Genomic DNA, 24,454 nt, shown 5'->3' with positions numbered 1-24,454 from the left:
TTTCCCCGCTGCCGAGAGGGGACCTGACCCGGAGCTCTAACATGCAGCACATATGATCTCTGTCTCCGATCCGATGCGCATGGGACCCCGCAACGGATCGGATGTCAAGCACATGCTATTTGGATTGATTTCAGCAGATTTCTTGGTTCGATCCGAGAAAGTTCCACCAGCAGTTCACACATCAGCATCATGAATTGTTTTCATGCAGTACCCACAAAAATGATACCATATTCACAGGGATGAAAAGTAGATGCGATTTGTTTTTGTATGAATGCACCTTTCTTATTAATAATAATAATAATAATAATAATAATAATAATAATAGAGTTTTGGAGGAATAGTAATTTTTTCATTTATAGTGTGTAATTAATGGAGTTACACATAATGTAATGGATTTTTATTGTGAAGCAGTGATAAGCAAATGCTAGTTTCAGTCTCCCCCTCCTGTACTAACCTGTACCAGACTGAAGCTCTGAGTTGCTCACATTCACTGGAAAGTGCAACTAGTATTGTGCACTTACTGAGAAGTACAGTAGAAGTGCAGTGTGTAGGCACACAATTTAAGCATGCCCAGTAGAGATGCATGCATGTTAAATCTTGTGAGACTAACGTACAGACAAGGGTAAATATGTGCTCTTGAAGCACCCATTAGCTTTATTTCAAACTGGACCTATATTAAGATGCAGCTGAATCAGCATACACACATGAAAGCATTCAGATGTGTCCAGATACATCTAGAAATCTTGTGTGTTAAACAGCCGTTCTATTTGTGCCTTGCTGTGGCATGACTCAGTAGCATAGAGACTCTTTTCGTGTGATGTTTTCCATTAAAATGTATAGAACTCGAAAAATGCATATAGGGTGCATAAGCAACACTTGCGGATTAAAATGATATGCAGCAGGTTTACATTGCATGTGTCAGTGACAAATGAAATTCTATGTTACCCTACCCTGTAACCTAGCATTTTGTATGCAGATGCAGCCACACGCATAAACAGAATATATACGTACAGAATATCATTTTAAACCTTTGCGTGCCAACATCTGAGAAATTTCTGCTAAAAATGCCATATTTATTCTACAATTATTTTTTTTTTAAATGTGTAAGAAAAAAAAAAAAAGGATTGCATTTCCTATAGAAGGTAAACATTAACATTATGATGAATAAAACTATTTTTGACAAATTTACTAGGCAGTCAAAGTGTTAATAAGCAATGGCTACCTATGCATCCTATATTCGCGGTTTTGTGAATGGAAAAAATTTGCATGAAAAGGTGCTACAGAGTCAAACGACTCTCACGGATTATGTGTAAAGCTGGCCATACATCTACAGATTGATTGTCAGATCCGGCTGATTGAAAAAAAAAACCTGGTAATATCTGACAGTTTGTCAGTTTTCCAGAAGTTTGAATCAAATGTCAATTGCGCTCAGATCGGACAATAAATTTGTAGATGTATGGCGTGCTTACCGTGACTTGTAGTGTACGGAGAAGTTTGTGGATTCCTCTGTATGTGCATTTTTATGTAGACACATCTGTGTGTCCATGTGGGCGCATTTTTAATTACAACTCTACATGCAGCACACTTGGCAGAAATTTGAACAAATTCAGAAATAAGGACTTACTCATGTAATGTAGCCCAAAAAAACAAAAACAGATATTAACAGACATTAAAGATGAACATATACAGGTGTTATTTTACTTGTACAATCACATGCCGCTGTACATTTCAAAATTTGCATAACAAATTCTATTCACAATTCAGTTTGTATATTCAAGAGGAACTAGTAATACATTTCCTGATAAGGTCACAAAAGGAGGAAGTTGTAAAAGGCAAAACTTGAGGACATTAAAAGAGGAATTATTTATTATGTGGCTATGCTAAATAGCCAATGATTGAAGAAAAAAATAAAAAACACCTTGTGATTTGCCAGGCAAAAGGGTATCGCTCCAGCGGTGAATGACTAAATATTCTCTATGAAAGCGCTGCAAAATTTGTGTATACTATACAGTATACATAACTTCATAAATACACTTTGACATGAGTAAGTTTAGCATGGTAGTCGGCCTATCTAGCATGTAAAAAATATCAGTCAGCACATCGATAAGAAGCACTGAAATGGACATTTGCTGCCATATAATTAGCCATTATTATATAGCCTTTATTACAAAAAGTCAGGGGGGCATTGCAGGCGATGATGCAGGAAATATACATACATGCACAGATCCATAAACATCGGAGCAGCCTATCGGGATACAGAACACCCCTCTCTCGATTTCTCTGTGAGCCGGATGACAGGCCTACAGTGTCTAGGTTGACAGTCAATAGGTCGACAAACACTAGGTTGAAAATGACAAACGCACGTCAACCTTTCTTTTCCATGTCGAAATTTTGCTTGTGGTGACCCACTACATGTCGAGCTTTTCGTGTCTACCTATTTACTGTCAATCTAGACAGTGCAGACCTTTCAATTCATAGCTTTTCTGATGCACAGTCCGATACAAGCTTAGGCATATGCAGCATATATGATCACTTGAAAACCATCCTGTCCTTAAGCCCAACAACTTGGTTCGGCCTAGCAGTATACATAAAAAAAATCAGGAGAAATTACCCATAGGCTGTGGCCACACATATCGGTACAGTGGGTCCCGCTTGGCAGGAAGTAGACTGTAGTCTTCTATGCTGCCAGCAACACATCGCTGCAGGGCCTCAGCTGCCGCATCAATGGTTGGACAGGATGGCAGGTTGACCAGATTTCAAGAAGAACACAAATATTTGAATGTATGATGTTCGCACTGTGTTCTACTTGAAATCCAAACACTGTGTGGCTCCACACACAGCATCCTTCCTGTATAGCAAGTCCATGAATACAGAAAAGGGGACAATGTTGTATTTGTTGGGTGCACACTAATTGACTCATCAGAACTGCACTGTATAATTTGTAATTTGTGGCAGTGTAGTCCTAAACAACCAATAAGTGACTACATATAAAAAGAAAGAATAACGATGTGTGGTCCCAGCCTTAGAAACGTAATGTGCCTCGGGAGAAGTGTAACTTGTTATAGGGTGCAGTGAAGGACCCTGTTGGTGGCAAAAATATGCTCATGAAACTGTGGCTACCAAGTTGATGAGAGGCCGACAAGTGGCTCATTTAGCAAAATAGGCCGATTAGAAAGTGTACATGTCACCACTTACGTACAACTACTGAAATACTATAAAGCTGGTAAAACAGGAACTCCGAGTAAGCCCAAGCTCACACACCTTCTTTCATATTGGTTCAAACTGCTTTTATCTAACATGCAAAAACCGAGGAAAACCAGTATATATAGTACATGAACAATGAGCATAATAAAGAAACATATAACAAAAGGCATTACTTGCATTAAATATAAATATGCCCAATTGAAGAGAAGGTTGATGCAATAAATAAGTCAAGGATATATTAACCAGCAGCTAGATACAAAAGACATATCACTTTGCGAGTCCCTGCATAATATAGATCAGTAATAAACAATCTCAGCATCTAGGTCAGTTGTTCACAATGCTCTACAGTCTGGTATACAACAGCTGATACAGTCTATCTATAGTTTTACCATCATATTCAACCAGGACAATCATGAATTATATGTTCTGGGGCTGGCTGACTTCAAGCCATTGATTTAGGAGAACCTGCCTAATCTATGTATCCCCCTGCTCTAACATGCGTGCCCCCTTACAGACGGCTACCGCATATATAATTATCGCATATGCTGTAACATATGCAATAATTATGGCAAAGGACAGCTCTTGCGTTAAGAGCTGTCCTTTGCGGTGAGTCAGCGGGTCCCATCGGGACCCGGCGGCTCCCCCCTCCCTTACCCGGCACTCTGCTGCGGCTGGGGAGCTGGCTCTCCTCCTCCCTGCACCCGGAAGAGGATCATAGTGCAGGGAGGAGGAGGTCACAGGTTAGGGCAGCACAGCTGCTACACAGGTGAGGAAGGGGGGGTCGGTGCGGGGCGGGGGGGTCGCGTTAGAAGCCCATAGGCTTCTATGGTGCATCGCCAGATTTTTTGGGCGATGCCACCTGCCGCCATAGCCTGGCGGGGATACTTAGAGCATCCCAAAATGTGGTAAAACCCCCGATAAACGGGGTTTTTACTGCATTTTTAGTTTAGAGAATCTCCCCCATAGTATGAAAAGTATGTGTTTACTTCTTATAGTCTTCATCTATGCCACAATGCATAAGCAAAGGGCATATGCTGCACAGTGTGCCAGGCTGAGAAAAGGCATGCGTGTCAATTATAGCTAAGGGGTATGTTATTCAAGTAACATTTTCTAGGAATCCACAAATTTTAAGGATCTGACAAATGTGCTATGGAGGTGCAGATATCACCAATAAATGGGAACCACGAAGTTGTCAGATTAGCCCTCATATAACACAAATAACCAGATGGTGTTATCCTACAGCAGGGGTGGGGAACCTTTTTTGTGCCAAGGGCCGTTTGTATGGGGAAAAAAATCCTTCGGGGGCCATATGTAAAAATTTATCTTACAAATTGTCCTGCTGCAGCCGTCCCACGCTCCGGTGGCTGCCACTGAATAGGACGGACAGTCTCTGGCTGCTGTTAAGAGGAATCTCGCGAGAACTACGACCTCTCATGAGAATTCCCCTGTACTTGACTCCCGTCAAAGCCGCTGGTTGGGCCACTCACACCGGCTACATGGGCCGCATACGGCACCCGGACCTGAGGTTCCCCACCCCTGTCCTACAGTAAGCTTATGGCCTACTATTTTTACAAAAGTTGCCAAGAGAATTCTTCCTGCGCCTTACAGGGAAAATGGCGATGCACATGTATGGTCTCCTGTCAGCTCATGTGCAGAATAGCCCTAGCCCAGGTAAGGAAGGGAAATGATTAATTTTATGCTAGTTTGCCTTCTTTATAGATCGCAGAGAGGCTTTTTTCGACGCAACTGTGCCTGCCTGTGATTTTTAGTAATTTCAGCAAAATAAGTCTAATCATTGGGTCTGAAACATGATAATTACAATTACTGAGCACCGTTATTAGTGGTGAATACACGCCTTAGTATTACGCAATGTATATAATTTTTTCCCCACTTATTATTGAAAACAATGGCGATTACATCAGAAAGCTTCAGATTTCGCGTAAATTGTTACTTTACATATAAAGCTTAATCTCATCCTGAGCTTTAGTTTATAGTATTGACATACATGCAATGGTTTAAAGACCAAAACAAAAAAAATCAACTTACATTGGCCCAGTGCGTCTCTCCTCACTTAGGCATGGCATTATCAAATACACTCTATTACAGTTCATCCAACTAAAACTTTTCCATGTTTCAGTACATTGGGCCAAGAGTGTAAAATCATTTGTCGGAGTCAAAGGTGTATTATAAAATGAATGGACAAAGTCAAGTAAAAATTGGCTAAGGAGGCCTGATAGTGACTGCTCACCCGACATACTGTAATAACAAAAAATGTAAACGTTTGCACACTCCACATAAGACAAAAAGGGTTTAGCGGTGTCTGTATATGCTTACTATACCATTCTGCAAAATTTTGTAGCTTGTGCTTTGTAAGTTATCAGTGATTACAGGTTTCTGACAAGAACTGCAATCACTGTATTGTAATCCAGAAACCCAGAGACTGTAAAATAGAGTGATCTTTTCTTGTAGGGGAGAAATCACTGCCAGGACCAAGCTCCTTTATTAGCATCTGCAGCTGCTCACGTTTCTTGGCAGTATGTGACCCTCGCAGCAGAGGTTTTTTTGGGTTATTCTGGCAGAGTGAGCGCTTACTATGGATCAGGACTTTTTGTGCTCAGCGCAAGACAGCCGAGGAAAGGATTAAAATGTGAGCTTTAATCTGTTGGTCATGGAAGCACAGAAGTGCAAGCACAGGCATCGCTGTGGGGAATACTAGGATACTATAATAGCCTTGTTTTGGCTGAATTAGCTCTTAGAAGAGCTGCTCTAACAGAACAGAACAATACAGTACAGGTTAAGTGTACTAATATGTTACTTATAATTTTCCCTTTTGGGTGTGTGTTAGGTGTTTCTATTACAGAAGTGGGGATAGATGGGTCCATACACACTTGGCGTATTTGCCCAGCGTGTATTGATAACGATGATTATTTATTTACAGTTTCTTATATAGTGCAGCAGATTCAGTTGCGCTTTACAATGGTAGACCGTGATAAACAAACTGGCTAACAACAGACAGACTTGGAGGTTAGAGGGCCCTGCTGCAAGCTTACAATCTATAGATGATGGATGAGGGGGGGCGGGATAAAATAATTTGATGGGGTAGAAAATCCTCAGTGCATACACAATTAGTGTTTTTTGCCTGTTTTAGTGATTTTTCCCAGGGTGGACACCTTTCCATAGCAGGATACTAAGGAAAGTCGTCCTCTTCGCTGTTCAGATGAGTGGCCGGGCCAGTGATGATGCCGGAGCGCACATCAGCGTTCATTGCTTCCCCGTGCACACTGGGAGCTTTCCAGCTGAAAGTAACTCAGACGAGTAAACTATAATGTTTTCAGCTCAAAGTCACCCAGTGTGTATGGGCCAAACAAGAATGACATCTGTATACGCCAGTGATTTTCAGCTTGCGGATTTAAAATAAACTATAGCGGTCGGAGGAGTTTTCCAAATAAATCAATGTAAAATCTAATTTATATATCAAAACAAATAACCAGAAGCAAAAAAGGGGTAACATTATTAAAAAAAAAGAGAAGCTAAAAACAAAAATAATGTTAATATTCATTTTTATTCAACTCTGCTTTTATATCACAGAATTATGAATCAAATCATAATCTCTCGACTGTAGAGGTGGAGAGGAGGGACGATGATACGCTTTTGAAAACCCTCTATTACATTTTGCCAAGAAACTATATGGCAAATAAAGGAATGCGCCTCATTAACGTCCGCAGAAAATGGACATGCCAGTTAACATCTCTGTTGTCGCTTTGTTCAAATACTGCTGCTTAGCAACTGGTAGCACACTTTCTGTTATTCAAGCACTCAAAGTGGGTTTATTAATTCCTGGCTATATTACCGACTCTAATGACTATGATGTTACTGTGATAAAAACTGAAGATTAACAGAGCATGGCTTAAATGATTGGGATGCTGTATTAGAAAATGAAAAGGTCATAAATCCTGTACAGTTGTAAATATATACATTTACTAATATATATGCAAGCATACATAAACACACACACACACACACACACACACACACACACACACACTAGCTGTAATATTCTGCTCAGTGATAAAGCAAGTCTGTTACAAACTTGTGAAAAATATCTTTTAGCTCTTTCACCTACATTTATAGATGTTAGTCCAAAGAAGTACTAATAATTCTGCTTATCTATCCCAGTATACTGTACACATGTGCCACAATGTCTGATTGTTCACATTTCAGTGACGTATACCGCTGTTTCTGCCGATAGATCAAGAGCAGTGCAGGAGACACCTTCCCATGCTGACCTATTGCTTGTGTTGACCTTTAGGTTGAAAGCAAAAAGGTTGACCTTACCAGACATTGGGCCAGATGTATCAAGCTTCAAAAAGTGATAAAGTGGAGATCGATAAACAACTAGCCAATCAGCTCCTACCTGTGACTTCTCAAACCCAGCCTGTAACATGGCAGGAGGGAGCTTATTGGCTGCTTGTTTATCTCTCTCCATTTTATATTTTTTTGAAGCTTGATAAATCTGGCCCATTGTCTGTGAGTCATCCAGATCCAACAGACCCTGTGGACTGCAGACTCCTCACCATACCCTCTCAGTGTTTCCCTTAGCTGGGATTGGATGTGTTTGGCGGACTGCTCTCCCAGTCCAGGTTGTTGCTCAGTGAATGGTTAATGACAGCAGCTTCTGCAAAAGGAATGGTCGCAACCAAGGGCATGATTCACAACAATCATGACCACCAGTTCCCTGAAAAGGAACGCACTAGTTCCTGACCCGATCATGTGTGTTGCTGTTTTCTGCTGTCCCCTTATCCATTGCAGACAGCAGCTGTGCTAGCATGATGGTGGGTGACAGCTTGCAACATGGCACTGGATGATGACACCTTTATTGAAGACCACCCCTTGCCCCACTGCCCTAAATACTACCTTTCATGTATATACCTGTATTATTAGTACAATCATGCAGGAGCACAGGAGGTTATCCTCAGTCTTGTTCTTCAGTGAAGGGCTGTAGCATGGTGACCTCATTTAAAAAAAAAACAAGTGTTGTTCAGGCACTGTAAAACTAATGACAGCAGGTGCCATCATTACTTAATAATAGCGCCGTGAGACGATAACTAACAGTTGATAGAAGAGCAGAAGTAGCAACACAGTATTAGTGCTGTGGCTGCTGAACATTATACAGGTCGAGTATCCCGTATCCGAATATCCGTTATCCGAATTATTCCGAAAACCATACATTCCAGAAAGTGAAAAAAAAATTTTTTTTTGCTAAAAACTCACTGGGGACATGATATGTAACTGGCACTATATATGTGCAAGACAATGATTGCTTGGCATTCAAATTCAGTGCTGACAGTACACACATTTTGTTTCACGTTTTGAAACCTTGTTTTTTGAACAAATAAAATATATTTGTGTGTATTTTATGTGCTAATAAAATATATTTGTGTGTATATTATGTGTTTATACAGCATAAATGCAAGATACTTCAAAATACATCATTGAAATATTAAAATATTCCGAAATACGGAATAATCCGTTATCCAAAATTCTCCTGGTCCCGAGCATTTTGGATAAGGGAAACTCAACCTGTAATAGTTTTTTAACATCTTCTGAAAAGGTGGTCTATTGTGCAGAACGCTTAAAACAAAAGGCCACCAGAAATCTAAATATTTAACAATGTTAAAGAAGGGAGGCAGTTGTCACCTTCAAAAAACAAGCCATAAAAAATGAAGTCTTCACAGATCCCTGAGGAGAGTCTATGAGTATCCATATTAGCAATGTGTGAGTCTGACATTGTACTTTGCAGCCTCTGCGAATTTGTGTATAAAGATGGTAACAATAAAAATTGAGGATACTTGTGTGAAAGAAGTGAAGGTGAGCAGTATATTGGTTTATGATCTAACCCTAATAAGGATGATGAAGTCAGTCACCAGTTCTTGCTCAGGATTAAATGAAAGCCATTGTCATGCATGGGCATAATACCAAAAAAGTCAACATTTTCGGTGTGGAATGATTTTACTTAAATCTTGACATTTGTGAAGGCATCTGTATGGTCAGAGTAAGCAGAGGTAGGGATATTAACCCTCTAGGCATCTCCTCTCTGTTATGTCATGAAACTTATTTTTATAAAGTGATAACATCTTGTAAAATAATAGCAGGCAGTCCAGTATTAGCTATAAGCATACTGGACCTGCACATACAATTTCCAAAAACAACCTGATTACCAACCTCCAAATGAATTTTTAAACTATGTAAAACCTTAACATTCCCAAAAATATTATATCCATTACAAATGCTGCCACTATTATTATCCACCACAGACGAAAAACAAATTAACAAGGTATTCCGGGAGTTTATATGGCAAGACAAACGACCAAGGAGAAGTCTAATAAAACTACAGCAACCCGTGATCAATGGAGGCACAAATCTCCCTAATTTTCGCATCTATAACCAAGCATGCATCAAGGACTGGATACATGAAACCTCCAATCACACAGATACGGACATAGACCAATCTTTTTCACCTCACCTACACTTGATATCGTTTTTACTTTGCCATAAACAAGAGATAACACCCCCCAATAGCTCAAAACCCCCTCTTACTAACACCCTGGAAGGTCTGGCACCTTACGAGAAATAACATCATTTGAATAGCCACCACTCCTTATTTTTACCACTAATGGCGAATCCTGAATGTTCAGGCACTACATCCTTTCCAGTCGTGGAAAAGTACAGGAATCATGCACGTAAAGGCCCTTGTAAAATGAAACAGCATCAGCGCCCTTAAAAGGTCCATGACATAGCCGAAAAATACACACTCCCTTTGTCGCAGGCTCTGGCTATGTACCAAGCTCAACATTACGCGAGTTCAGTCCTTAAATACCTCTCAGCTACTGATAAGATTAATGCCTTGGACACGCTCCTACTTAGACCAACCTTAGAAAGATGAGCCATCTCAACTTACTATTAAATATTACACACCCCTATTGCCTTAGACACTATACGAACGGGTACGTCCACGTGGATGCAAATCTTTCCTCAGTACACAATAAACACCTGTTACGATTGTTCCACTATTCCTGGAGGACATTGCCTTCTTCCATGTATAGAGAAATGACCTACAACATATATCATAACTGATACCTCTCCCCACACAGACGTTGCACTATGGGCATCGCCGAGGCTGAAACGTCCCCGAAATGTGGCTGCTCAGGGGCAACATTTAAACATTGTATGTGGGATTGTCCTCTCATATTTCATTTCTGGAGACAGGTACAGGGATTCTCTAACTTATTTATTAAATAGCCTTTCCGGAATGGGCTTTGTTGGGAGCATTCCCTCCCAATACACCGATATTACCTGATAGTAAAAAGATGATAAAGATGATGTTAATAATCTCAGCTGAAGCCCATAAAATGTGTTTTTCATCATTGGATCCAAGCGGACCCTCCATCCATTCAATTATTCAGGGCTAAACTTTTCCATATCTTTCATATGGAATGGATAGAGACATCCTTCCAGAAGGAAGAATGCACAGAGAACTTCTTTCAAATATATGGGAGGGTTTTATTGATTCCCTATCAAACAATCTTAAAATACAGATTGACAGATGTTTTAGATCCACACAATGGTATGAAACTAGGAATCTCTTGGGAGACGCTCCTATAGATCTTCCAGTAGGCCAATAATTATTACGGGGTTTGGGGGGCCTCCGGACCGTGTTCATCCATGTTGTTATGGTTTGTTTGCATGTTAAAGGAAAGAATAGAAATTGTAATGTATTTTAACATAACCCAAATGACGACATCATTTCTTCTTGTTGTAACAAATACAAATATATTTTATTGATTGAAATATTATGATGCTCAATCCTGAATAAAAAATGATAAAAAAAAAACTATGCACAACCTAAGATAAGGTGGGATGTCCCAATGACAATCCCATCTTACATCACTTTTCTTTTCATAATGGGCTGTATTTTTGGAGGCCACAGGGGATGGTCTTTTTTGCATAAATCAAACATTTATAGATTGGTTATTACTTTAATGTAGTACTAATTTGCAACACATCTTTAACCAGAAAGCATATAGGCCCTTGTTCTGATTGAGTTGGATGGCTCAGAGTGCGGACGGACAGCCGATGGTTGGTGTTTGCGCATGTACAGAGGCGTATCTGCGCACGTGCGAATGCCTCACACATACGAACACGGCGTGAGGTCTGTGCAGAAAATGATAGTCGGAACTATCCAAGCAGGGGGTGGAGAGGGACGTGAAGGGCTTTTTCGGCTCATTACCATATGCGTACGCACCGCATTTCATGGGCTTGATGCACGTGTGTGTGTGTGTGGGGGGGGGGGGGGGGGGCGGACAGCTGACATAGCCAGATGTCAGATTCCCACCCATATCCCTGCTTTCATACGGAGAAATGTCAGAGTGGGCTAGAGCACTCGGTGCTATCTCACCACTCTGTCCATCATCCGATGGTCGCCGACCATCGGAGGATGGGGGAGGTGTTCACATGAAACATCCACTCGCGGTCCGTTTGGTTGGCGTTGTACTGCATTCGGGCGGTGTGAGCGATCCGTACGACACTCGGTTCCTGTCCGAAATACGCATCCGTCCGATTCAACTAGTATAAGGGCCATAATGTTAAAATACAGAAGCCAAGGATTCTTGACAAGGGTTGAAGTACAATGTCAACAGCCAAGGATTCCAAGTGTTAAAGAACATTGGAGGCACACCTGTTGGACATACTCACCTTCATAAACATTCTTTGTCATGCAAATTAACTAATTAATCAAAATCAGTCCTTTACCTACCTTCCACTACATACATTCACCAACTCCATTTCTCTGTACTCTCTGGTTTCCTCTTCTTTCAAAAACATTGATTCTATGGGGTTGTATTGCCATCCTGGCCATTAAATGGCCATCCTGTCTGCCACTGCTGTGTGGCAGTGTTTCATAGATGTGCTATATAGCTAATAAAATGCAGCTTACAGCTACACACACACATACATATACCACCTACCTCCCAATTCAAACTCATTGCTAAGATTGCTTGCATACGATTTTTGGTTTGGTCACATACACAACACAATGAAGAGACATAAATCATAACAACTATTGAAGACCAAACTTTTTTACTTCAGAAAAGTAAAGTAAAGCATGGTTGAAAGAATTCAAGTCTGAAAAATGTCTGCTGGCTCTAAACTGAATGCATATATTCTAAGAGACTTCTAAAAAGAACAGTGCAAGATTTTGCAGTTTAGATCCAAAGACAAGATTGGAGTACAATCTGGTCAAACTGGATGAGATGGAGAACATTCAGATCACTTTTGGCAGCTGAGAAACATGTTATTACAGTGTGGAATATATCTGCACATTCAGGCTAATAAGCAAGATCCACAGTCATCTTCATACTGTTTTACCAACACGTTTAATAACCAATTGGATTTTAAATTGGTCTTGGCTTGTCACCTCCTGCGTGTTCACAATAATTTTCAAGTCAACTCTAGGCGATGATTAATATGGCATGTATTATTTTTAAAGCAACATAAGAACAACCACTATAAAAGGAGCTTTCATACCAATAATTGTAATACTAGAAAGTGGAAAGCATGAAATTGTACAGACATGCAGGCAGACAATTGTTACAATTTATGAAGCAACCTGGAAATCACATTGGCCTAACTTTAACAAAATTACTAGAATACTCAAACTGTGCAATAACCCGAAACAACAATATACAGCGTACAAAGAAAATCATCTTAATTCATATAGGAGAAACAGATGTTTGTAGAAAGGTTTGGCACTGGTTTCTCCAGATATTATCCAAAGAACGAATTAGGAAATAAGTAAAAACTAAATACTATCAGAAATATACTCCACTTTGTGTACCAGTACACAGAATACAGAGTGCCCTCAATCTAAGGTCCTATCTTGAAAGTAGAGATGTGCAGATTCTGATTTACTCTGATTTCAAAGCAGGATTTTATTGGCTATCCCAAATCACATGACAGTTGTTGACAGTTGATAGCCAATAAGATCCTGCTTTGAAATCAGAGTAAAACAGAGTCTGCACATCTCTACTTGAAAGCCCAAGATGATGGAGCATGTAAAAATGTAGGAGGTCCTGGTCACTGGTCCTCCAGAATAGCAATGAAAAGTGCATAATTGGCCTGGAGTCCTAGAATGGAGGTCAGCATTCCGTAAAATGTGTTTCTTTCTCAAGTACTGGGACTTTATCTGTACTGGTGACTGGCTATATGCTCAAAGAACAAAGGAACTGGTGCCATGATTTCCACTTGTAAACTAATGATATTTTAAGTCAGAATATTTTTTAAAACAAAAACGTATAATTGCTTTTACAAGTTAAACTATAAAATATATAAATAATGTAGTTCTGAATCTGTAATATCTGGACTTACATGATACATAGCTCTACCGGTAGCTGCTGGTAAATATAGGAGATGGAAGAGCTTTAAAACTAAGAAAATTAATGCAAAAGACTGACCTACAGTATCCAGAACTGAGTGCACTTACCACAGCACTCACCAACCAATGTTTGTAACCTTTATCTAAGATGGTAAATTAACGACTGTATTTCCCAGGTGAGATTGTACAGTCCCTTCATTTGAATAGGAGCTCCCAAGGGGTAAAGTTTCTATCAGGAAAACTAATGGGCAACACAGACTGTGTAATGGTTAGCATTGCTGCCTCACATCACTGAGGTTGTGGGTTTGATTCCCACCATGGTATATGTGGTAGGTATATAGATTGTAAGCTCTACAGGATCAGGTATTGATGTGAATGGAATATATGTGTGCGCTAAATTAAATAGCTAGCAATAAATAATAGCTGTTAACTGAACTGCACAAAATCTTGCATTTTTAATAGACATTTTTGTTTGAATGAAAAAAGTCTAAATATTAGTTGAGGTAGTCGGTGTTTCCTTTAACTCTTTGATAATTACTGCCAATTATAGTTCTATTTGTTTTAGATTTCCAGACCCAGACAAGGCCAAAAAGTCAGTTAGAGGGTTTTTTTCATAACAGGTCACTTTCTGCATATCCAGTGTCTAAAACGTTAACTCACATGGCAGTCATGTAAGCAATTCTCACATGTGACTGCTCATGTCCTTGAAATATGGATTTGCATTTAGCCCCGGATTTTTCTTACATGCAGAGGGAGTTTGAGAAAGCAAGCACAATCTTGTTCCTAGTGAGGTCCTGCCCCATACTGCCTCTAGCAAATCTTTACATTGTTGCATGATATGTTGACATGACAGATCCAACCATTTTGGATCTCAGTAGGAAAACTCAACCAAAAAGTGCCTGTGGAGCAACACAACAGCCAGCTGGCACATCAGTTTATTTTCTGCAAAGTATGTTTGGTCTTCTGTTGGATTTATCTAGAGACCAATCTAAAGATAGCATTGTCCATTTGTGTATACAGTGGTAAAGTAGACATTACACAGATTCCATCACACCAGGGGCCTGATTCTGGTTCACCCAATAAAGCAAATTCTCTCTCTAATGGACAAAACCATGTTTGCGCACTGCTTGGGGGAGGGGGGGGGGGTGTTCGATTTGGGTGGGCTCTGTACTTCAAAATTATATCTATATTGTGTACAGTGCAAAAATAAAGCTGGCAGTATTTACCCTGCTCAGAAACAAAATATTGCCCAAATCTAACTCCCTCTGCACATGATACATCTGCCCAACCTGCAGTGCAGTTTTGTCCATTAGAGAGAGAATTTGCTTTTGCAAGTGAATCATAATCTGATATCTAAGTAACCCTGAGGTTACTCAGGATATTTACCAAGACCACATAGCTGCTTCTAGAGACACAGCCACTAGACGGCTGGAGGCTTACCAATATAAAGGGGTGTACACACAATTCGATTTCAACAGGCTTTAGATTCGATTTTGCTTATAGAAGAAAATCGAATAGAAATCTGCTTCTAAGAGGCTTTCCATCTGCATTTGTTTAGATGCGTGCTCTCGTTTTCGCTATATTGAGAAAAAAAATAATAGACTGTGCAGGCTAGTAAATATCGAATTCGATCCAGTAAATCGAATGTGCACACTGTGCCTTGAATGCACATTGAAAATCGAAAACAAATGCAAGTGCAGTTCGAAATGTGAAATTGAATGGAAAGCAAAGACCAAATGGAAAGGGGGTGGAATTGCTGAAATCAAAAGTGAATCGAAAGTAAAATCGATGCGTGTGAACAGAAATCACAAGACCGGATCGGCACATATGCAGTGCTGCTACTGCGCAGATTAAAACATAGCATAAAGATCAGATTTATGTAAATCTCTGAACCAGGCTCCAATACAATTAGAAGCTTTACGTTAATTGACACTTGAAATGTACAGGTAAAGCTACTTTCCTGAACCATTTATAGCACATTTCACTAAAGAAAATGTTTATCTTACCGCTCCTGTGACTGTTCTTCATACATCCTCTCTTTTCCTTCCTTGAAGAGTCTTATTGCTCGTTTTGATTTCTTCATTAGACTGTCAATATAGATTTTAAAATATTCATTCTCACTCAGCTGCACAAGTTTCTGGTTGTCATCATACTTGCTTAATATAAGTCTCAAATGTTGATATGTGTCAGGCAAAATATCAAGTATGTACGGAGGGCTGTTCTTCAGCTGAAGTTTTGGGCTTTGGCATAATCTTACCTGGGGTAAAAAAAGAGAAAAGACAGAAATAAAAAATGAATACATGGCATTTTAGTTACGTAAGTAAAAGACTAAAAATGCTACTTATTTTGTTAAAACAGATTTCTAGAGATCTAACACAATAAAACCTAAAACAAAACTATACTTAAATTTTGTTTGTTTCTGTTCATGGTCAAAATAGAAGGAAAAAAACTAAATTATCACCAAGATTTCGCCTAGCATTCAGGGGGCAAAGGAAAATGAGGGATCCAAAATTTCTGATAAAGTTGCAGGGATCAAGTCTAACAAACATTATTAGTGCATTGAGCTATAGTGACTTCTACATTTCACTTATTAACTGCTTGAGTTCAATGCAAATTGACTCTGGAGCAGAACATTGAATAAAGGAAATAGTTTATCTGTTCTGAGAGACCCGAACTAAACTGGCTTCATAAAGCAGGACCATTCCAGCTTCTGTCATTGTCCCAAAAATAAATTAAACTCCTGCGGAGCTCTGCCACTTCTTAAGGAAGCATAGATTAGCCTCATATGATGACATGTATAGGGCTGCATCGGCTAATTCCAAGAGGTGTTAAAGAAGGCATTTATGGCCTGTAAAGCTAGATGGACCAATATGCTTCTGATCCCCTGAGAAATGGAGGGTTTTGTAACTGCTCCCTGAAACAAAGTGTTCGACCTTCTGTTTTCCCTCTCTTGAGCAGAATCTCGAAGAGCCAGATCCTGCAATTGTGGAGTCCGACTCTGGATCTGGCCAGCCAAGACTTGAGCCAGACTTTGTTGAGTTGGATCCATACCAAATACTCCTTTTAGAACCAGTACTATATGGCCGTTTAGAATGTTAGGGAATACAGTACAATCAGGTTAGACTCCTAGGTCTGGAGAGGATCTTCTACCTAGAACACCCACGTGCTGTTCAGTTAGTGCTAGACTCACACACCGGTACCTAGATTCCTGCCAGGACTTAAACTTCCAGCAGTAGGGACTTGCATGATTGCCTAGAGGCCACAGATAATTAGCATCCGCCTCACAATGTCTTCACTGTGCTGCTGAGGTCCATACCTGCTCCTGTCCCTAGCTGTTACAGTCCTGTTACATTATGTGTAATAAGCTATATACACCTTGCAAGACCTGTTCACACAATCCAGCATCACCTGTAGTAATCAGCCTACTAGCCGCCATATCAGGCACAACAGTGTTACCCAAATAGGGTATTTTGCCCATAACAGGCAGCATGTAGAGAACTGCAGTTGCTATAAAAGCCCTCATGAGCCACAATGTCTGCCCTCAGGGAAAGTATGCCCATCAAGATTCAGAGTGCTTGTATAGGAGTCAGAGGAAATAACAAAATTTCTGCATCTTCTAAACAAGAAATGATAGTAGGAATCATGTTTCTAATAAGCTGGTAAGATGCCACCAAATAATATGGAGCATTGTAGCCCAATACGTATTGTAACATGTAGTTTACAAAGCTGGTCCTATCTTTTAAACACTAGTTAGAATGGGTGCTATGTACAGAATTCTGGATACACAGAAAAAAAGCTGCATTGACACATTTTATAAATTCATGGTCTTAAATTAACGCGTAAGGCATTCATGACATATCTTAAAAAAAAAAAAAAAGATTCTTTATCAGGTAATGTGCGCAACTGCGCATTCAAGACATGCTGGGGCAAATGGTATTAGTCAAGATAAAACTTGCTATCATTTACTTATAGCTTAGGCTGTTAGAGGTTACAAGTAAAGGTGCACACACACACTAGAAAGATCTGCAATCTTAAAATGTGCGCATACATTAGCCTTGAAATCTTGTCTGTCCTGGACAAAAGTTTTCAGGCAAGCGCACATCTTCACCGAAGACTTCTCTAATGGTTTCTCTCAACTGTTAAATGGATACAGAAACCCTACCACTCATCTAAGGAAATGTTTAAGAGGGAATGTGAGGTAAATCAGGATTTCCAGCTGAAGGATTTCAGACGGTTACCATAGTACTGTACGAGAAGCATTTGTCTTAAAAACAGGAATTAAACTATTGCAAGTGTGTTTAAAACAAGTATACACCAGATATCACCTACAACAAAAACTTAAGTGTACAATGATCAGGAGGATGAAATAATAATAAAAAAATAATCATACCACAAAAGGAAAGGGAGAATAAATAAAAAACAGGATGCTCCAATGATACAGTGCCAATTAACACTTGAGATATAATTGCAATTAAGTGAAGATCACTTAATCAAATAAAATACCAGACTGATGTTGCACTTATTTTATCCATTAGACATTGTGAAATCAAATGCTGCACTGTGCAGTAAAAATCAGTCTAGTTAAAAAAAAAAAGATTATCACCACCAGATGTCTCTATGCGGATATTAGGGGTGAAAAAAAATTATTCGAAGCAGCAAAAGAGAAAAAAACAACTTTTTTTAAAAAAGTAAAGGGTATAGAATAAATACATTCTAGATAACTAAAATGGTCATAATCAATATACTGTAAATGAGGATCTCTTGTTTTTAATTTCTTACAATTCCATGCAACTCAATGGCTGAAGTCAATCCAATGCAGTAAATGATTCACAAATTGTGATAAAATGTAATACGCAACTGTCAAATCACACGCAATTTAATTAAAAATTAAGTGGATTTCACTCACTAACAGGACTAAGGGGTTTATTCTAGTTCATTCTTTCTGACAAAATCCTTCTTAGATGGACAAAACCATGTGCACTGCAGGGGGGCAGATGTAACATGTGCAGAGAGAATTAGATTTGGGTGAGTTATTTTGTTTCTGTGCAGGGAAAATACTGGCTGCATGATTTTACACTGCAATATAGATCTCACTTTGAAGAAAAACCCCACCCAAATCTAATTCTCTCTGCACAAGTTACATCTGCCCCACCCGCAGTGCACATGGTTTTGTCCATCTAAGAAGGATTTTGTCAGAAAGAATGAACTAGAATAACCCCCTAACTTATCCATGCAGTGGGTGTTAATGCTTCCAACGGTTTTACGCACTGCTTAAGTGCTACTGCCGCTTCCTGTCACCATTCTGGATCAGACTGCAGCAAGGAGAAATAGTCTTCTACAGTACTTGTTCAATATGGACCCTGAAATAATGAGGTACTGTCACAGAAACCTTTGTCATTACACTCCACTACAATGATACATTGATTTAAATATCTTCTTCTTAATTGACAGTAACTGTATTGCCTGTGTGCGAGACACAGCACCCTCCCCCCTGCCACTTGCTCACCAACACTCTCCTGCTAGACTACGCACCCTCTGTGACTCTTTCAGGTCTCTTGTAAGATCGTATTTGTGTACATGCTTTCCAATACCCTTTTCCCACACAGTCATTCATCATACAAACCTGGAGTAGTGCATTCAACAGAAGAATGCTACCATGATATAGCCTCAGTATGCCTATTGTGTTCCATCTTCCTTGGCTTTATGTAGTCTTGCCCAGCAAACTGCTCACAGCAGCTAATTATTTACGTGGTAATACTTGCAAGGATTTCACGGTTTGTTTTACCGCCTAACCAATAGCCTGTGGCATTCTAAGATGAAGTCAGAGAGGTAGAAGCAGCAGATAACTTATTATTCCTTCTTAGCAGCTCTTCATTTCCTCTATCATCCCTTAGTCGCCTTAGGGTAAAAAGCTCTGTAGTAGGCAATTAGCTGCACCACTAATATAGTTCACTAGACTGACAGTGCCTCTGGGCAAATTATATCACATACACACTGAATTATATAGCTAGATATTGTTCAGAGACATCACTGGTCCACCACTGTGCATGGGGGGGGGGGGGGGTAACAATATGGAGCATACACTAAATATTTTTTAAATGATATGCCCCTTAATTCAGACTTGTACATAAACATTAAGGGCATGTGTCATCCCCAGGGCCAGTGCCGTCAAACACAGACTTATGGTCCAAGATGTCCAGATCAGATTGCCAAGATTAAATAATCTTCAATTTACACAGCATGACTGGGGCCTAAAATCATTGCAAATTGTGATTGTGACAAAATGTTGTTCTCTCAAAAGCAAACAGGAGTCATCTCCTACAGATACCTCCTGCTGCAATTTTAACACAGAATCGCACATGCTTCCTTCCCATAAAGTCATTTTAATAAACAGCATGTGGAAAATATTGTAATAGACTGGTATGAAATCAGTATGATTCCGGCAAGATAACCCATTGATGTTTTTAAAGTGGCAAAATTTCAAAAGTCAAAATCGGGATGGCTTCTCCCTTTAAATTATTCCCACTTTATGGACTCTCGCTGAAGCCTGCATCAGATAAAGCTGTTATTGTCACACAAAAAAACACACACACACACACACACACCCCGACAATAACATTGCACACAACTCATATTTCACATGTGTAAAGGCCCATACACACTAGGCGACTGAGCTGAAAGCCGCTCAAAACAGCCTGTTTGAGCAGCTTTCAGCTCAAACCGCCCAACGTGTATGGCCCGGCGATGAGCGGTGAGCGCTGCTGCGTGCTCCCGCTACATCGCCGGGGAAGCTGCTCATCTGCTGGTAATACCAGGAGATGAGCGGCTTTCAGGATGGCTTTGCATAGCTCTGCGCTATGCAAAGCCGTCCTCCCCCCTCCGTCAGCGCCGGGCAGGGGGAAAGCCGCTCAGGGTTTATGTTTAGAGATTATATATATATGTATATTTTCAGTGAGCAGCACTACTGCGTTGTCAACGTCCCCTTCTTCCACGTCCCCCCTTGTCGGGATTTTGAACGCCGGGATTCCGACAGCCGGGATTTCGTATCAAACCCCTCAGTTGTGCTGTTACAGCTGTCCCCAGTAGTGCTTTTTTCGCTTTCTGGAATTGTATCATTTTTGGAAAAATTTGTATAAGGGATACTCAACCTGTACTATGAGCACTCCTAGCTCCCAAAAAAAGTGTGTGTGTGTACACAGGGGGGGGGGGGGGGGGGTTTCAAGGAGGGTGGTGCAGCCCCAAAGAGGTCTGTTTAATATTTACAGCTGGTCTTTGTAAAAGTTGCTTAAACCAGTAAAATCGGTGTATAAGAAAACCCAAGAAAAACAGAGAGCTCACAGTGTAAAATATCAGGGTGATCGCATTAATGAAATAAAGTGATTATCATACATACGTCTGGTTAATAATCTAAGTCGTATCGGAAAGAACTGCATTCAACGTGGCTTGTCTAAGGAAAGTCCCTTACCTAGACTATCATGTAACTAGCTGAAAAGCAAACAAGCCACACATGTGCAATCCTTAAAACAGTGAGCTTTTTATTTCATGAAATACTCAAGTAAAAAGATAAAACTGGCTTATCTCAAAAAGCCCAGCAGCAAGCCAGTGTCCTGAGAATAGACTGATAGATATCTTAGAGAATCAATCTCCAGAGGAACAGTAATTGGACAAAACACATTGGCTGGCTTCCCAATGGTTAGTACTACATCCGTCTCCGCTGCTGGAGAAGGAGAATGTGGCCCTACACTGCACACCCCAGCTATATGTAATGAGGTGTTACCTTGCTGAGTCTTATACTGGCACACATAATGAAAGGTAGCAAAGCTTATTGCATGTAGTTAGGGTGTGCAGTCTAGGGCCACTTTCCCATATAGAGCACATGCATACTTCCTCTGGAGACCGAGCCAGAAATAGCAGAATGTGGTCAAAGTTATAAATATTACCCAGCATATATTAAATATAGAATATAAAAAAAGAAATCCTCATTTCATAGAATAAATCATTAAGTACAGATGTGTCCTTATACATCAAGCCTCAATATACCATGCAGAGGGAGACAGCATGATACATGCAACTCGGCTAGCATAGAGCACCTTCTTTTTCTGAAATTACATCTTCGTCACAACACAATGCAACTAGGATGCACAAGGAGACTGTGCTGATTAATTATGGTATGCAACACTGGGATGTTGCGAGCGACTGACCAGGAGATTTGTTAAGCCGGTGAAGTGATCAAATGGCCGGTGGTAATGCACCAGCTAATCCGCTGCTAATGCCCCGTATATAAGGGGCAAGTTGAGCCTCCATGCACACAGCACTGCACCAGCGCTGTGTGCTGAGCAATCGGTCATGCCTGTGTTCATGCTTGAAATATCTAGGCTGGTGTTAGAGACGCGTGGGACAGCGCATCACTGTTGCCGGGGGCCATACAGGAAGTGCTCCATGCTTCAATTCTATTATTATTATATATTATTATTATTTCGAATTATTTCGCCAAAAATGATGTTCGCGGTATTCAACGCTCACTGTTCGCCAAAAGCGAACAGTTACTGTGTCAATTCACCATTTTATAGTCACCGCTATTCGCTTTTGATTTTCTATGGGAAATTTAGCACAGTTCGCCAAAAGTGTATTCAACGCTAAAATGGAGAACTATGTTCACTTTTTCGGGGGGTGAAGTTCTGCTCTCGACATCTTTTTTAGGTGAACTGAAATTTGTACTTCTAAAATAAATGTTTTTTATTCAATTTTTTTGGTGTCACAAGTCAATTTGTTTATTATTTGAAGGATCTTGATTATTTTGTTTCTTTACAAGCACCACATTAATATATATATATATATATTTTTTTTTTTTGGTTGTTTTTTTTTTCCAGGAGTTAACAGGCTCTCTGCCAGGGGGTTATGCTCACTGCCAGGGGTTAACATGACCTCCGGCTCTGGTCCAGCCCCAGCGCTGGCATCTACTAATACAATCACCGCACTGAAGCAGCAGTACAGGAGGAAGCAGTGTTCCCATGCTGCTGCTTCAGGTGATTAAATGTCAGCTCTGGGGGGGCTAGCTTTACCACACTTAAAATTTTATTACTTCGCTTCGCAAATGACACATATTCGACAATGGTTACAGGATGAATCACCTGATCCTTTATCTTTGGCATTTATACAGCATACTGCTTCTGGTAGAACCCCGATTCAATTACTCTTGAGTAGTGAAACCTCTATTAGAGGATCCCCTATTCTTACACAGGCCCTTAAAATTTGGCGAGACATTCAAGTCTTGTTTAAATATTATGATTATGACCCTGACACTCCTCTCTGGCACTCCCGTCGGTTACCAAAATTAAGGAAAATTTCTGGTGTCAAGATCTGGACTCCTTGGGGAATTGAGACATTAGGTCAATTATATAATTCTGCTATTTTGAAAACATTCCAACAACTACAGGCGGAATTTAATTTATCAAGTACACTTTTTTGTCATTATCTACAACTGAGAAATGCCCTACAAGCTCAATTTGAAGATTCTCCCCCTAATATTGCTACATCGCCTTTGAAAAAGTTTATTTTAAATTTGAGAGAGAAAAGGAGTATTTCTGTGGCCTATTCCTTCCTAATATCTGAATATCATACAGATACCATGCAGGTTCAACGTCAAAGATGGGAGACAGATCTGGGTATCCTTAATGATATGGAATGGGATGCTGCTAGGGAATTTCCATCCCTTGCCACTTCTTCAATTAGGACTCAACAGATTCAATTATTTATATTATATAAAACATATTTGACTCCAAAGTGCTTGGTCAAATTTGGTGGTAGAGATTCAGCTGAATGTCCGAAATGTAGAAGGGCGGATTGTGGCTTTTGGCACCTTATATGGGTATGCCCTGTAGTTCAGAAATTTTGGAAACAAATTAAGACTGCTTTGATAGTCACAGGAATCCCGTCGGAGTATCTTACCCCCAGGGTATGTTTGTTAGGTGCAGGGGATGCTGAATTACTTTATAGGGATGATACTATTTATGTCATTAACCTGACTGCCCTAGCAAAGGTTTGTATAGCTCGCGCTTGGATGGCACAGTCAGGTCCATTATTTAAAGAATGGAAGATGTTGGTCAATTCTACTTTACAGCATGAAAAATATATATATATGTTAAGGGGCAAATTGTCTAAATATGATAAAGTATGGCATCGATGGATTAACTCAATTTATGCCGATACATTCTGAATGGCTCTAATGTCCAACTGTCTATTTAAATTTGCAGCCACTGATGCCAAATAGTCGTTACAAAACTATATGACTTCACTAGGAAAATATTCTTTCTTGATGATATTTCTCATTTTAAGGAACAGGGTTGGATGGGACAGTATATATTATATGTATTTATGTATTTAATACATTATTATTATTATTATTATTATTATTTGTGTTGGGTGTATTTATATATATATTTTTTATTTTTTTTACAGTAATATTGTTCATTGTTATGATAACATTGAATTATCCATAAGATAACTATTCTTGATGTTTTTGTTTATTATTCCTTTTTGAAATGTAAATGCCTTTCTTTAAAATAATAAAATTACTCTATTGAAAAAAAAATGTCAGCTCTGGGACTGTTGAGAGCAGAAGCTGGAGGTCAGCGGGAACTGAGCCGCTGCTGGATCCTCCTGCACTGGCCATTCCCCCTCCCTGACACCGCCATCCTGTCTGCCACTGTCCCCCTGCTGCTGTGTGCGCCGGATTTCATCAGTTTCACTGCCAGGGGCAGCGAGCCCCTGACGAGTTGAATAAGGTGAGAGGGAGGACTGGCTGCAGACAGGGAGGACGGC

At 39.9% G+C, this 24,454-nt stretch overlaps 1 protein-coding gene across 5 annotated transcripts in view; it reads right to left on the bottom strand.

Annotated features, from left to right (window-relative positions):
* CBLB (Cbl proto-oncogene B) overlaps positions 1-24,454 on the bottom strand; it is a 163,714-nt gene that overhangs the window by 97,175 nt on the left and 42,085 nt on the right. For all 5 annotated transcript variants that reach the window (XM_083174230.1, XM_083174228.1, XM_083174231.1 and 2 more), the window contains exon 2: positions 15,640-15,890. In XM_083174230.1, coding sequence (XP_083030356.1) covers positions 15,640-15,890 — 251 coding nt within the window. The remainder of the gene's footprint in view (positions 1-15,639; positions 15,891-24,454) is intronic.

Source organism: Crinia signifera, chromosome 2 (genome assembly GCF_055691185.1).
Source record: "Crinia signifera chromosome 2, ASM5569118v1, whole genome shotgun sequence".
Classification (NCBI taxonomy): Eukaryota; Metazoa; Chordata; class Amphibia; order Anura; family Myobatrachidae; genus Crinia; species Crinia signifera.
The sequence above is the reverse complement of the archived record's forward strand: the minus strand, read 5'-3'. Positions and strand labels throughout refer to the sequence as shown.